The sequence below is a fragment of the Kryptolebias marmoratus genome, linkage group LG8 (assembly GCF_001649575.2).
Source record: "Kryptolebias marmoratus isolate JLee-2015 linkage group LG8, ASM164957v2, whole genome shotgun sequence".
Classification (NCBI taxonomy): Eukaryota; Metazoa; Chordata; class Actinopteri; order Cyprinodontiformes; family Rivulidae; genus Kryptolebias; species Kryptolebias marmoratus.
This window is the reverse complement of record NC_051437.1, coordinates 4401859-4415800: the sequence shown is the minus strand read 5'-3', so window position 1 is coordinate 4415800 and position 13942 is coordinate 4401859. Positions and strand designations below refer to the sequence as shown.

Below are 13942 nucleotides of genomic sequence, written 5' to 3'. Positions count from 1 at the left end.
TAGCGCTAATAACGTCCAGTAGTGATGCTCGTCTTCTGCAGTAAAGTTAGACTCAGGCACTAATCTCCTTGTTAAGCAGCCGTGTTATTAAAAGAAAAACACTTACCGATTAAATGTAACGCCGTCAGGACATTTTCCGTGAAAATCTATGCAGAAAAATGCAGCACAATAAGATGCCATTCCTGTATTGCTGAGCGCAAAAGTGGAACTGAATTACTAGCGTAAGATGGTGACGTTTTTAGCTCATCCAAAGTCACGTGATGTCATGTCTATCCATATGTCATTGGTCATTGGCTTTCGCTGACTGACGTCATCAAGACGCGACCGACCATCATCAGAAAGCTGTAGCCAAATGTGGCCGACCACTTGAGTATTGTTGAAAACTAAAGACAAGAGGCGTGTTTTTTACAACACAGACGCACATGTAAATGGCTAAGTGGTAGGAATATCAGAACTATGCCGGAGGATACCTGCTGTAATGATAAACGGAGGGAAATGTGAGTGTGTCTGTGTGTTTTAGCTGTTTGTTTAGCAGTGTTTTGGACATAAAACTGAGCTCCGTTTTCATAAAACTGCTCTAAATTAACATCAGTGAAGTGTACAGTCAGAGTTTAGAGCAGCTGTGAACACAGATATTTAACCCAAAGCACTCTCAGATGAAAATAAATTAGTTTTGGTAGGATTATATTTTGACTGTTGCTCAATCAGACATTATTTCAGCTGCTTTAATATTGACTGGAGACCCTTCTGACAAATACCTATTTTCATGTAAATTATAATTGAATGTAAGATAAATATCAGCATATAACTGTTGTTGGAGGTAAACCTACTCTCCAATGAATCAACAAAATATTATTAATGACCATTCTGGCAGTTACTGTTTTTCTTTATATTAAATTATTATTTTTTATAATATGGGGTTAACAAAGGTTACAGAACACAATTTCTAAGCAAGCTGCATGTTTTGATGTATAATTTGCAGTTTTATTTCAAAACTGTGACACAATACAGGACAAAATGTTTTAATGGAATAATAGTAAGGGTGCCTCAATGCATGAATTGGCACTTAATTACAAACACACTTAAACCAAGATGACCACAAATAACTGACAAATAAATCCAAAAGTCTCACACTTTTTAAATAATATATATTTATGTACAATCCATAACTGAATCAATAACCACACTGTCAAATATATTTCCAGTTGACGACATCTATCTCTTGTTTTTTCCCATATTTCTTTGAAGCCCATGAGGCTTGTTTCTGTAGGTTGACTGTAGCGCTTGAGGACCAGCAGCAGGGATGAAGATCCAGCTGAAGGGTCCCGGCCATGCAGCCAACCTGCTCGCAGATCTCAACCGCTGCCGCCAAATGCGTCAGTACTGCGATGTGTTTCTGCAGGTCGGCAGCCGGACCTTTGCTGCCCACCGTGCAGTTTTGGCCTGCGCGGGGACATACTTCCATACCCTGTTCACCCGGCCCCAGTCTACAGCCTCTGCTTTCTTTACACTGGAATTTATTTCACCGCTCAACTTTGAGAAGGTGCTGATGTTCATTTACACGGGGGAGATTTTGATTGACCTCATAGATGTGGGTGTGCTGTACGAGCTGGCTGAGAGGCTTGGCATCAGTGAACTGATGAGGGCTTGCCATGCCACCTTTCCTGACCTGCAGGCATCTGTGTCTGCAAAAGCTGGTGATGCCGGCGACCTCCCAATGGACTCTGATGTGGTTAGTGCTACGTCTGAAGTGACAGCCATCACGGCAGCTTCAGTGTGTTCCTCTTCTGCATCCTGCTCCTCTCTGTCTTCTTCAGCCGGTCCGTCTGCTGCCCCGACTCCCTCCGCTGCTTCCTCACCTCTTTTCCAAGTCAGAACAACCAGAACTGAGCATGAAGTTCATACTATTGCTCCGTCTCCAGCAACCCTGGACCTGAAGACAGAAGATATCCAGTCCCACACCAGCTGTGGGCAGGTGGCAGCAAATGTTCAGTTACAAGAAGCTTCTCTTTTACCAAGCAGCAGCCTTTCTAATCAGATGGAGAGCATGCTGCCTCCAGGGCCAGTGCTCCAGCTGAAGACTGAGCCGGCCCTGGAAGATGGGGAGGCAGCCAGAGGTAATGAAAACCATGTGACTCACAGTGAAGTGATTTCTGAGAGTGCGGTTGACTCTCTTCTTCAGGGCAGCAACCCTGCACTGTCTGACCCGTCCTCCCTCCCAGACTCTTCAGCTCAGCTTGAAGCTGAGGCATGCGCTCCATCATCATTATCAGGAAGCCTGCAGGTGGTGTTGGTGGATGGTGGCGTGATGAACAAAGAGGGAGACAGCACCCTGATGTTTGGCAAGGTGGCGACAGGACAGCCTAAGACTAATGACAGAGAGGTTCTGCAAGCTAATCGAGGAATGGAGGGAACCGAAGAGGAGTTCACTCCTTGGAGACAGATTGCAGGAGAAATAATTGAGCTGAGTGATGATGAGACCTACATGGAGGAAGAAGATGATGAGGATGATGAAGAGGATTTTGTGTGTGTGGAGAACGGGAATGGAGGAGAAGAAGGAAATACTAGCCAGGTAATGACTTCAGTAGTACAACCTCATTTCTAAAAAAGTTGGACATTATGAATAATGTAAATAAAAACATAATGCAATGATTTGAAAATCTTATAAACCCATGTTTTACTTACACAACAAAGATATCAAATGATTAAACTGAGAAACTGCACCATATTTAGGGGAAAAAATTAATATTTTTGAATTTGAATGCAGCAACACATCTCAAAGAAGTTGAGGACAGGGTCAACAAAAGGCTGTAAAAGTAAGTGGTATGAATAAAAAACAGCTGGAGGAGCATTTTTCTACCAGGTTAATTACAACAGGTCAGTAAGAGGACTGGGTATGATAAGAACATTTTAGAGAATCTGAATCTCTCAGAAGTAAAGAGTCACCAGTCTACAAAGAACTGTCTCTAATAAAAGTAAAACAATTTCAGAACATTGGTCCTGAGGGGAAAATTGGACAGACTTTGAATATCCCACCATCGACAGTTTATAATATCATCAAAAGATTTCAAGAATCTATAGAAACCTGTGAGGCCAAAGGACAAGGCTGAAAGTCAGTATTGGATGGCCGTGATCTTTGAGCCCTCGTTAAAACCAGGTCTGATTCTGTTCTGGACATCACTGCATGGACTCAGGAACACTTCTATTGATCTTGGTCTGTAAACACAGTTCACTGTGTCATCCAGAAATACAGATTGAAGCTCTATTGTGCAAAGAAGCCAGATGTGAACTGCTTCTGGAGATGCTGCTGTCTTCTTTGTAGCAAACCTAATTTAAAATGGACTGAGACAAGCTGGGTGATTGTTCTGTGATCAGACAGGTCACAATATAAAATCTTTTTGGAAACCATGAATGTCATGTCCTCTGTACTAAGAAGGAGAGGGACTATCTGGCCTGTTATCAGAGCACAGGTCAAAAGCCTGCCTCTCTGATGGTATAGGGGTACATTAGTGTCTCTGGCATGTGCAGCTTACACATATGGTAAGGCACCATCAATGCAGAAATGTATATGCAGGTTTTAGAACAATATCTGCTCCCATCCAGACAACGTCTATTTTAGGGAAGGGTCTTGCATATTTCAGCAAGACAGTGCATCCTACATCAGTAAAAAAATGCTGGCTTTGTAATAAAAGAGTCTGGTGCTTAACTGGCTTGTCTACAATCCAGATCTCTCACCAAATGGAAACATTTAAATGAAAAATCCAGCAAAGACCCAGGACTGTTAAACAGCTAGAATTCAGCTAGAACATTGTGCTCTCAGTTACTGACGTTTACAGACTGTTGTTAAATGAAGAGGGATGCCTCACAGTGGCAAACATGGCCCTGACCCAACTGTTTTTGAGATGTTTTGTTGTTATATTCATAATGACATTTTTTTCTCCAAAACCATACCTTTTTTTTTATTTAGACATTGATGTGTTTATTATGTTCCATTGTGAGTAAAATATGGGTTTATAAGAATCTTTACATTCCTCATAAAATGCCTCATACAACACAACTGATGTTCTGTTTTTCTGCAGGTGACCAGAAACCTGTTGTGTAAAGCCTGCTTGGCGTCTCTGCCTGCAGACCCATTTGCCATCAGGAAGCATGGTGAGAGCCACCTGACGGAGCTGGGACTCTGCAGGGTGTGCGGGGCCTCGTTTCCTGACCGTGCTGCTGGCATCTCCCACGCCCTCTCCCACATCGGGGTTCAGCTCTTTACCTGTGACATGTGTCACCTGCAGTTCTGCAGCCAGAACAAACTGCTGCGTCACCACCACCAGACAGCTTCCAGCTACAGCTTGCCGCAGGAGGCGCTGATCACTGGCAGCCAGAGCCTGGGCTCAGAGCTGAAGTGTGCCGTGTGCACTCAAACCCTCAGCAAGGACTTCCAGGTACGTAGAGGTTGCAAATGTAATTTAACAATGATAATAATTAATATATATATATATATAGGCCTAATATTTCATGATATGCATTAATTCAAGGAGTGTTAGGCCTTTAATCCTCTACAGATTGGAATTAGGCAAGTAAAATCAATAGTAAAGTCAGTGTCTGTAAGTCAGCTTTAAGTTGTTCCTGGATGTTGGCTCTTTTTTGTCTCATTTCCTGCCATACTTCTTCTCTGCATCCTCTTCCAGGCAGCTGTTTGCCTCCTCAGCAGTTTACTCCTTCTAGATAACAGGAAGTCTGTAAAACGTCAACAAAATCAGTATTCTGTTCAATTCACTTATCTTATGTAGCACCAATTCCCAACAAAGGTCAACTCAGGGCTAAAAGTAACAAGTCAAAATCATAAATTACATGCAGTTCAATTTAATTAGAAACAGATCTAGATTGAAATCCAATAACAGTCAAATTAGCAAGTGATGTTTATTATTACTGTGGCACCATCTCTTTGTAAAACGGTCTGAACTCTCTGTTTGCATTGTGTGTTTTGTCCATGGCAGACTGTCAGAGACCACCTGCTGAGCCATGTGTGTTATCAGAGTCTGAACTGTGGGGTGTGCCACCTCCCCCAGCTCTCCTTGTGCTCCCTGCTGTGGCACGCCCTCACCCACATCTCTCTGCCCGTCTTCTCCTGCCCTCACTGTGCCTGCTGCTTTGTAGAGCGCGCTCTGCTGGACAGGCACATGACTGAGCACGCCAAGGAGGCGACGGCTAAGGAGAGGGAACGCTTGGAGCTGGGGCCTCACAGGTCAGGGGCAGGAGCGCTCACAGAAGTGGAGGCTGTACATTGCTTTCTGTGTCCGCAGACATTCCGCAGCTCCTCTGCCTTTCAGTACCACCTCAGTCTGCACACCACAGAGTCCCTGAGGAGTGGGAGAGGCGACAGGGTCAAGGGCTGGTTAGGCAAGCGTAAAGCCGACCAGACTTGGGAGGGTCCTCCACCGTCCTTTTCCTCCTCCACCTCTCTACAGGACACAAGTAGACTATCTAAGATAAGCGCCCTGGGTTCGGGCTTCAATGTGCCAGAGAAGTCCTTTCAGGGACCCAGCTTGTCTTCTGCAGTTCTGACCAATGGCAGCTCAGGACAGGAAGGTGCAGCCGAAGCCCCAGGGGTACGTGGGAAATGGTACCGGTGTCGCTACTGCGGGAAACGTTTCGCCCACTCAGGGGAGTTCACCTACCACCTGCGTATCCACACCGGGGAGAAACCTTACCAGTGTAAAGTGTGTCTGCGCTTCTTCCGAGGCCGCTCCACCATAATCTGCCACCTGAAGACGCACGCCGGCGCACTCATGTACCGCTGCACCGTGTGCGGCTTTTACTTCTCCACGCTGAAGCTAGTGTCGTCACACATGGAACTCCACAAGGACCACCTGCCGCTGGACTTCAACATTGAGCAGACCTTCATGTACAACGATCACTCTAAAGAAGCGCTGTCTTCTGTGGACACCTGAAGGACTTCTGCCTGAACGCCTCCACTGTGTCAGGATAATAAACCAGAGCTGCCCACTGCCAAAGGCCGTGTTTCTGGTGTTCGTTTGTCTGTCTGTTAGCAAAATATCTGAAGAACCACTGTACGGATTTGAATGAAACTTTCAGAACATAGTAACTAGAAAGACAACTACACCTGATTAACTTTGAAAGACAAGTCACTTTAAGATGGCCGCCACAGCTAAGCAACATGAGCAAACACAAAAATGGCCATAACATTGTCAATTATAGAGCTATTGAGCTAAAATCTGATGTGGTAGTAGCTAAAAGTCATCCCCAACACATACTTTGAGCACTAACTGATCACGTGAGATCTGTTTTTCAGACTTTGCCTTTAACTTTATTACAGTTGACTCTGTCTGTTTGTTAGCAAACTATCTCATGAACAAGTGCACTGATTTTAATAAAACTTTCAGAATGTATTTACTGAGTGTACATCTGCAACTGATCAATGTTTTCAAATACAAAAATACCTACAATTCAGTTAATTTTTATAGATATTAAGCTAAATAGGTGTTACGTTTAGCTATCACCCCACATTGTGCAATATTTTTGCTCAAAACTTTAACATTAAACTCTAAATATTATCCATAGGTATGAGTGAGAGTGTGAATGGTTGTTTATCTCGTTTGTCTCTATGCTTCTCTGTGATGGACTGGGGGCCTGTCCAGGGTGTCCCCTGCCTGTCAGACAGTGACTGCTGGAGATAGACACCAGCTGCCTGTGACCTGTGAAGGCAAAAGCAGGTAAAGAAAATGGATGAATTTAGCATTCACTGTTAGTGTCAATTCTGTTTGTCTGTTAGCAAAATATCTCATGAACTGCTGTCCAGATTTTACTGAAACTTTCAAAAAATAATAATTTGAAGCAGATCTATATGCAGATCACTATTTGGAGTCAATCTGATTCAAGATGGCAGACAGCTAATCAGTCTTAGCAAACACAAAGAGGCACCTGTTTAGATATTGAGCTAAAATTTCATGTGGTAGTAGCTGAGAGTGGTTCGCAACAGACTGAGTCAATAAATGCCAGGCCTTTAATCTTCAGAATTGAGTTTACTGTTGAGTCATGTTAATTTGTCAAAACAATCAAAAGTGTCCTGTGACATTTTCAGACTATTGTTGAGACAACTTTCAAAACCCAAATCTGTTTTTAATACCTCCAAAAAAAGAGAGAAAAAGAAACAAATATCTGATCAAAGATTTTGTCTTAACATTTTTAAACATTTATTATTCATGTTATTGTCATTTACATTTTTGATTGTAAAATGGAACATATCTGTGCAAACATCCAGAGTGACTTTTGGTTTGAATAGCTTTGTCCAAAGCAGAAAAGGTTCTCACAGGTTGAATTTCAGAACTGTCAGAGAGTAATGTAGTGTAACGTTGTTTGGTAATGCTAGTTGCTTAGACAACTTAGTGGTTTGAAAGAAAATATAGGTCATGTTATACAAATATTACAGTACTTTTCAAATTTAAACCTCACATTCTTTGAAAGAATGCATATTGGCAACCATATTTCACAGCTGAGTTTTAGACTTAGACCATCTTTTGTTGAGAAATGACAGCTTGTAGCCATTTTGGTCAGACCTTGAAAATATTGGTATGCATTATCTCATGTAATATTTCAACATTTCTCAAGATCTGTCCACGTTCAGAGTACATGTTAGGAATGACTCCCACACCACATTTTAGCTAAGTATGTGTAAAATTGACAAAGCTAATCCTACTTTTGTTTCCTAATGCGAGTTAGCTGTGGCAGACATCATGAATGAAGTTGATTCCCAAAGTCAATCAGTTGTAGACATGCATCTATTAATTACTTTCTGAAAGTTTAATTTCGATCCATCTAGTGGTTCATGAGATATTTAGCTAAAATGAAGAACAAGCATGCAGACACGGTCATATTTAGGTGAAATGAAAGCTTTGGAAGGGAGCCAGAATCTTTGCATATATGTCTCACGTCTGTCCAAATAAAATTCTTTATATCAGTAAATCTTTTAGCTCTTTAGGATCAGATTTTAAACATGCAGTGGTTAAGCTTCACTGCAGCATTCCATTTTTACAGACAAATCTGTTTGTAACATCCAGCTAGATTCTTATTAGCAGTGACAGATAAATCTGCTGTAAATCTGTCAAAAACTCCTGGTTTTGATACACTTTTTGTGCATATTTGTTCTCCGTATTTAATTTTTTTTTCACCTTAACCTGACATTAGAAAACACAAAAATGGCTGTGATTCAGTTTTAATCTAAGGTTTTGGGTGATAGTAGCTGAAAGTTATTCCTAACACATACACCGAGCCCAACACATTGTGCAATGTCTTTGGCACTGTAGTCAGTCGAATTTGCTTGTCAGCAAAATATATTTTGACCGACTTGGCAGATTTTAATGAAATTCTCCAAAGGTAATCACTGGATTTACATGGACAACGAAATAACTTTCAAAGGAAACTCAATTCAAGATGGCCGCCACAGCCAATCAACCTTAGCCTGCAAATTGTACAAATACTAAGCTAAAACTTGGTGTGATAGTAGCAGAGACAGTCATTCACTGCACATTCTCCATGTGCTAACAGAATTTGCAATTTTGCGTCAGAGAGCACATAATTTTATTTCCAAGTTTTACCCAAAACAGTTCAAACTCCCATCATTTCTCAACATAAAGTCTAAAACTCTGGCATGAAAGACAGCGGGCAATATGCATTCCTTGTTAAGTCTTTTGATGACTTCGTAGTTTTCGTTATCTGTTTCTCTAGCTGTCCGTGAATGTTTTGTCTTTGGACTGTTATCGCCCCAGAACATGTATCTTTATTCTGTTTGATGGCTTTTTCCAGCTTCCTGCGCCACAAATATCCCTCATCTGAATTTCGGGGAAGTTGCAGGCTGTTTCTGACCTTTGCTCTTTTAAACCCTGGTCCTTTCCTGCCATTGTGCCGTCTGTGGACTGATAAGCCCCCTTTTCCTTCTGTGCTTTTTTTTAATCATCCAAACTGTTGAAACATTCCAGGAATGAAAGCTGTAATAAAGATCAGCAGTTAGGAGGAGAGACAGCTAAGTGAAGGAGCAGCAGACTAACTTGTAAAATAAACATAAACCTTCCAAATGTGTCTCTCTAAGCATTTTTATTGTTCTTAATGCTAAAAGTTTCCAACCTAAATGAACAGAGTCTGAGTGAACACGTCATTACTGTACTGAAATAGATAAATAAACATTAGTAGAATAACTTTCATTTGAGCTGCGATAGGACATCTACAGTACTGTGAAAAAGCTGCCATTGCTTTTTTTGTCACACCTAAATATTTCAGATGATCAAACAAATGTTAATACACCGACAACCTGAGTGAGTACAACATGATTTCATTTATTAGGAGAAAAAAAGCTATCCAAATCAACCTGTGGAAAATTTAATTGTCTCCAAAACCTGATAGGTTTGGCATCAACAAGTCAAGTGTTTGTGATAACTGGCGGTGAGTGTTTCACCTCTCTGTGGAGGAATGTTGCTGCTGGGCTTCAGATCATCTTTCTGCTGCAGAACCTGAGTGAGATCGAGCTTAAGGTCAAGAACTGATGGGCGGACGTTCTCTTTCAGGATCCTCTGGTAGAGAGCAGAATTCATGGTTCCAAATATTACAGCAGATCGTCCAGATCCTGAAGCAGCGCAGCAGCCCCAGACCATCACACTACCCCCACCATGTTTAACTGTGGGAATGATGTTCCTTTTCTGCATCACAGCATTAATTTTACTCTGAGTGTAACGAGACACACAGCTTCCAGAAAGTTCCACTTTTTTGTCTTCTCAGTCCACAGAATATTTTCCCAGAAGTCTCAGGGATCATCAAGATGTTTTTTTGTAAATGTGAGACCGGCCTTTGTGTTCTTTGAGCTCAGCTCTGATTTTCACCTTGAAACTCTCCCATGGAAGCCATTTTTGTCCTTTGTCTTCATGAACTCTGACCTTAACTGAGTCAAGTGAGGCTGCAGGCCTTAAGATGTTCTGGGTTCTTTTGGGACCTCCTGGATGAGTCGTCGATGAGCTCTTGGAGCCATTTTGGTCGACTGGCCGCTCCTGGGAAAGTTCACCACTGATCCATGTTTTCTCCATTTGTATGGCTCCATTTTAGTGACTTCTTAACTTTACAGGTTTGACAGTAATCAGGTCTGAGTGTAACTGAACTCAACTTTCCAAAAAAATCAGTTAATTCATGTGTTTACAAGGGGGAAATGACCTGTTCACAGACAGCCAGGTTAGTTTGAATAGCTTTTTTACATTAATAAATGAAATCATCATTTGAAAACTGCATTATGTATATACTCAGGTTATCTTTGCCTGATAATAAAATTTGTTTGCTGATCTGGAAGGTGTACGTGTGACAAAAAAGCAAAAACAAGAAATCTATAAGTGGGCAAATACTTTTTCACAGCCCTGTGTATGCTCATTGATGTTCATTAGGATCTAAAAACTGCGATAGTCCTCAGTCTTTGAAGGGTTTATTTACACAGTCCTGGTGTGGCTCCATTATCCTACCTGTACAGAGATTACAATCATTTCCAAAGAACTTGTGGAAGTTGGGTAGCTTTGCAGAAAAAAAAACATAAACATTTCCTGTTCTACTCTCTTTCAAACTAATATTATCCACACTTTTAAAAACCAGGTAGTGGAGTATGAGAGGAAATATTGTCCAGTCGATACCTCTGCTCAACTAAACTGTCTAAGGTAGTATCTCACTGGGTTGTCAGAGAGGAGATGGCATTTCAAAATTGCAAAAAAAGATATGCAAAGTTTCCATTGCAGTCTCACTGAATTTGGAATTTTAGCAACCAGCGAGCTGCGTGGCCGCAATTTGAAAGTCCAGTTTTTAAAAATCGCAGCTTATTTTCGTGCACACAGCTTGTAAAACTGCATTCAAAGCATTTTTCTTTGCCCACCTCAGCCATCTTTGTACTCGCCTCAGCAGTCACCCCCACATTGATGACTTAATCTGCTGGAGTACTCTTTTAAAATATAGATAGGCAGTTTTGGACCAGTTTTTTTAAAATTATCATTTATTATTGTGGGTTTTAGACCTGGACATGTGCCTTGGATTGTTTCTGTGAAAATACAGTTCTAGGTACAGGTATTTGTTTGACTATATACATTTTGTTTTATTTATTTTTTTATTCTTTTTATTGTTTGTTTTAACATACTGGGTTTTTATTGTTTTATTTGTAGTTTGAAACAAAGTATTCAAACTAAACTAAAACTAAATAATAGGAAAAATCTCACTCCTTATGTTAGTCAAAGCTTTTTTATTACGATCCAAGATCAGACTGGCTGGTGCTTGCATTACTTAATCTGCGCTGTTTCCCTGGGTCTCCTCCATTCGGAGTATTGGGCTTAGGCCCAACTTCCACCTGCTCTGCAGCCCTTTCTTTAGGTATGTAGCTTATCACAGTGTTGAACAGGTTGTTCCGAAAGCTCTTGCTGAGGAAGTTGTAGAGAAAGGGGTTTGCGACACAGTGGACAAGGGAGAGGCCCTGCACCACGGTGTAAGAGAAGTAGAGGACTTCCACGGTGTTGCAGCTGAAGAGGTGGGGGTCGAGGTCGTCTATGATCATCAGCAACATGATCAGGTGGTAGGGGAGCCAGCACAGGACAAACACCAAGGAGTACACATGCACCAGCCACACGTCACGCCGAGTCTCCACATCCGGCATTGTTTTAACTGCTCGAGCAATAAGCACGTTGCAAGTGATGATGAGCGCAGCCGGGCCCAGAAACTGGAAGATCAGGCAGAGGACGACCACAGACACAAACCATTCAGTGTAGCTGTACTCGGGTAACATGTAGCAGCCCGGTTCATCCCACTCCAGGAGATCCACGTGGACATTCTCTATCAAGGCCAGAAACAGGGAGAACATCCACAGGGCTCCGCAGAGCACCCAGCGGCGCCGGCCCACAACAGGGAAGAGGGGTGGGGCCGATGGTCTGGTCAAGGAGAGGTAGCGCTCCAAGGTCATGAAGGCCAAGAAGAAGGAACTGCTGTAGAAGTTTACAACATAAATGAGGCTGGTGACCTTACACAGGAAGCGGCCCCACAGCCAGACCCTGTCAATGGTCACCTCCAGCATGAAGAAGGGCAGGATCACAATCACCATCAGGTCCGACAGGCTGACATTGATGATGCAGAAGAGCACCCCGTTGGCTGAGTGGCGACGGCGCCAGTTGACCCAGACCACCAGGAGGTTTTCCAGCAGGCCCACCACAAAGACGAACAGGTAGAGCAGGAAGAGGGCCACACGCCTGTAGCTGGTATCAAGCTCGAGGGTGCAGTCGTAGAGAAACCACGGCGTGCCATTTAAGTTGTGCACCGAATTGTTGATTTCATGGGCACTCATGGTCTGGGGGGAAGGCAGAAGAAAATATTTTCAGGTGTTACAAAACTCAAACACAAATAGAGGGGGAAATGCTCAAATATTTTTGAGAAATATTCTATTTAATGAAACTTTCAGAAATTGATCTCAGGAAGCATATCTAGGACTGATTAACTTTTAGAGTCCACTCAATTCAAGATGGCTGCAACAGCCAACTGACTTTATAAAACCCAAAAATGGCTATAACTCAGTCAGTTTTACAGATTTGGTGTGGTAGTAGCTGAGATTGAATCCCAACACATATTCTGAGTGCTAACAAATTTACAAGGTCTTTGTTTAAACTTTGCCATTAACTGTTTGGAGTTAGCCATTAACTGTGTGTTAGCAAAATATCTTATGAACAACTAGACATATTAAAATGAAATTTGCAGGAAATAGCCACTGAATGTAAATCTATAACTGATATATTGTTGGCAGCAGCCTAATTTAAGATGACCACCACCACCAACTGCACTTAGAAAAGACAGAAATGGCTATAATTTCAATCAGCTTTACAGATATTGAGCTAAACTTTGGTGTGGTAGTAGCTGAGAGTCATTTACAACACATACTCTAAGTACTACCTCTTTGCTTAAAACTTGGCATTAACTGTTGGAGTCAACCCTGTTTGTCTGTTAGCAAAACATATAATAAAACACCAGACAGATTTTAATAAAAATTCCAGGAAATCATTATCAGGTGCACATCTACAACACAAAAATGACTATAATTTAGTTAAATTTGGTGTTGTAGTAGCTGAGAGTCATTCACAACACATATTCTGTGCTTTCTTTTTTATTTCTATTCTATTTTCATACCTATTTTATCACCTGAGATTCAACTTGACCACCAACAACTGTGGAAAAAAAGATTTTTAAAATCCTTTATTTTTTACTTTATTCTGCTTCACCTAATTTTAAAAAATAAATTAGGTTTAGATTTAAAACACAGATATAAAAATAACAAGCTTTTCAATCTGAAGTCACAGTAAAACTTTACAAAACATTTTACACATATGTAGTTACATGAAACATATAGGCAGACTAGAGGTGTAAAACTGGTGGTATTCTTTTTTTAGACCACATTTCAGGTTTGAAGGCCTCCAAATGTGTAGAGATAGTGATCTGTGTCCTACCTTTATTAGGAGTTAAACAAAGTAGGCACCTTAAGAAGCTTCTCTGCTGCAGGTTTTATTGTGTGAAGCATTCAAACAGGAGACGTCTCCTTCCAGCTCTGATTCTGTGAACTTGCTGAGGCATCAAGCACCCAGGAGTTTCTGCCCTCCCACTTCCCATCAACATGAACACACAAATATGGAGCAGTACCTCCTCTCTAACAAATTAGAAATGAAACTAAAGTTCAGGGAAACTCGTGAATTCGAAGAGATGTTTATGTTTACTTTGTTTTGGTCGTCAAATATCTGTAAGACAATAAAGAAAACATAAATACAGAAGTAAATCTCTAATTTTTCAGTTTCTTTTGCACCTAACATATGTATGATGGCGCCAGCAAGAGTCTATTTAAATACACTTCTATGAGATATGATGTGAATATCCTTTTTGATCTTAT

General features: G+C 41.4%; 2 protein-coding genes across 2 annotated transcripts; one reads left to right on the top strand and one right to left on the bottom strand.

The window, feature by feature from the left end:
- The first annotated feature begins 331 nt into the window (after window positions 1-331).
- On the top strand, window positions 332-6146 carry LOC108248018 (zinc finger and BTB domain-containing protein 39). Its single transcript, XM_017436465.3, has 4 exons — window positions 332-497; window positions 1249-2572; window positions 4080-4436; window positions 4992-6146. The coding sequence occupies exons 2-4, from the start codon at window positions 1304-1306 to the stop codon at window positions 5943-5945; spliced, it is 2580 nt and encodes an 859-aa protein (XP_017291954.1). The 5' UTR covers window positions 332-497; window positions 1249-1303; the 3' UTR covers window positions 5946-6146.
- Window positions 6147-8153: 2007 nt separating this feature from the next.
- On the bottom strand, window positions 8154-13634 carry gpr182 (G protein-coupled receptor 182). Its single transcript, XM_017436464.3, has 2 exons — window positions 13509-13634; window positions 8154-12361 (listed from the first exon to the last, which is right to left on the bottom strand). The coding sequence occupies exon 2, from the start codon at window positions 12356-12358 to the stop codon at window positions 11273-11275; it is 1086 nt and encodes a 361-aa protein (XP_017291953.1). The 5' UTR covers window positions 12359-12361; window positions 13509-13634; the 3' UTR covers window positions 8154-11272.
- Window positions 13635-13942: the final 308 nt, after the last annotated feature.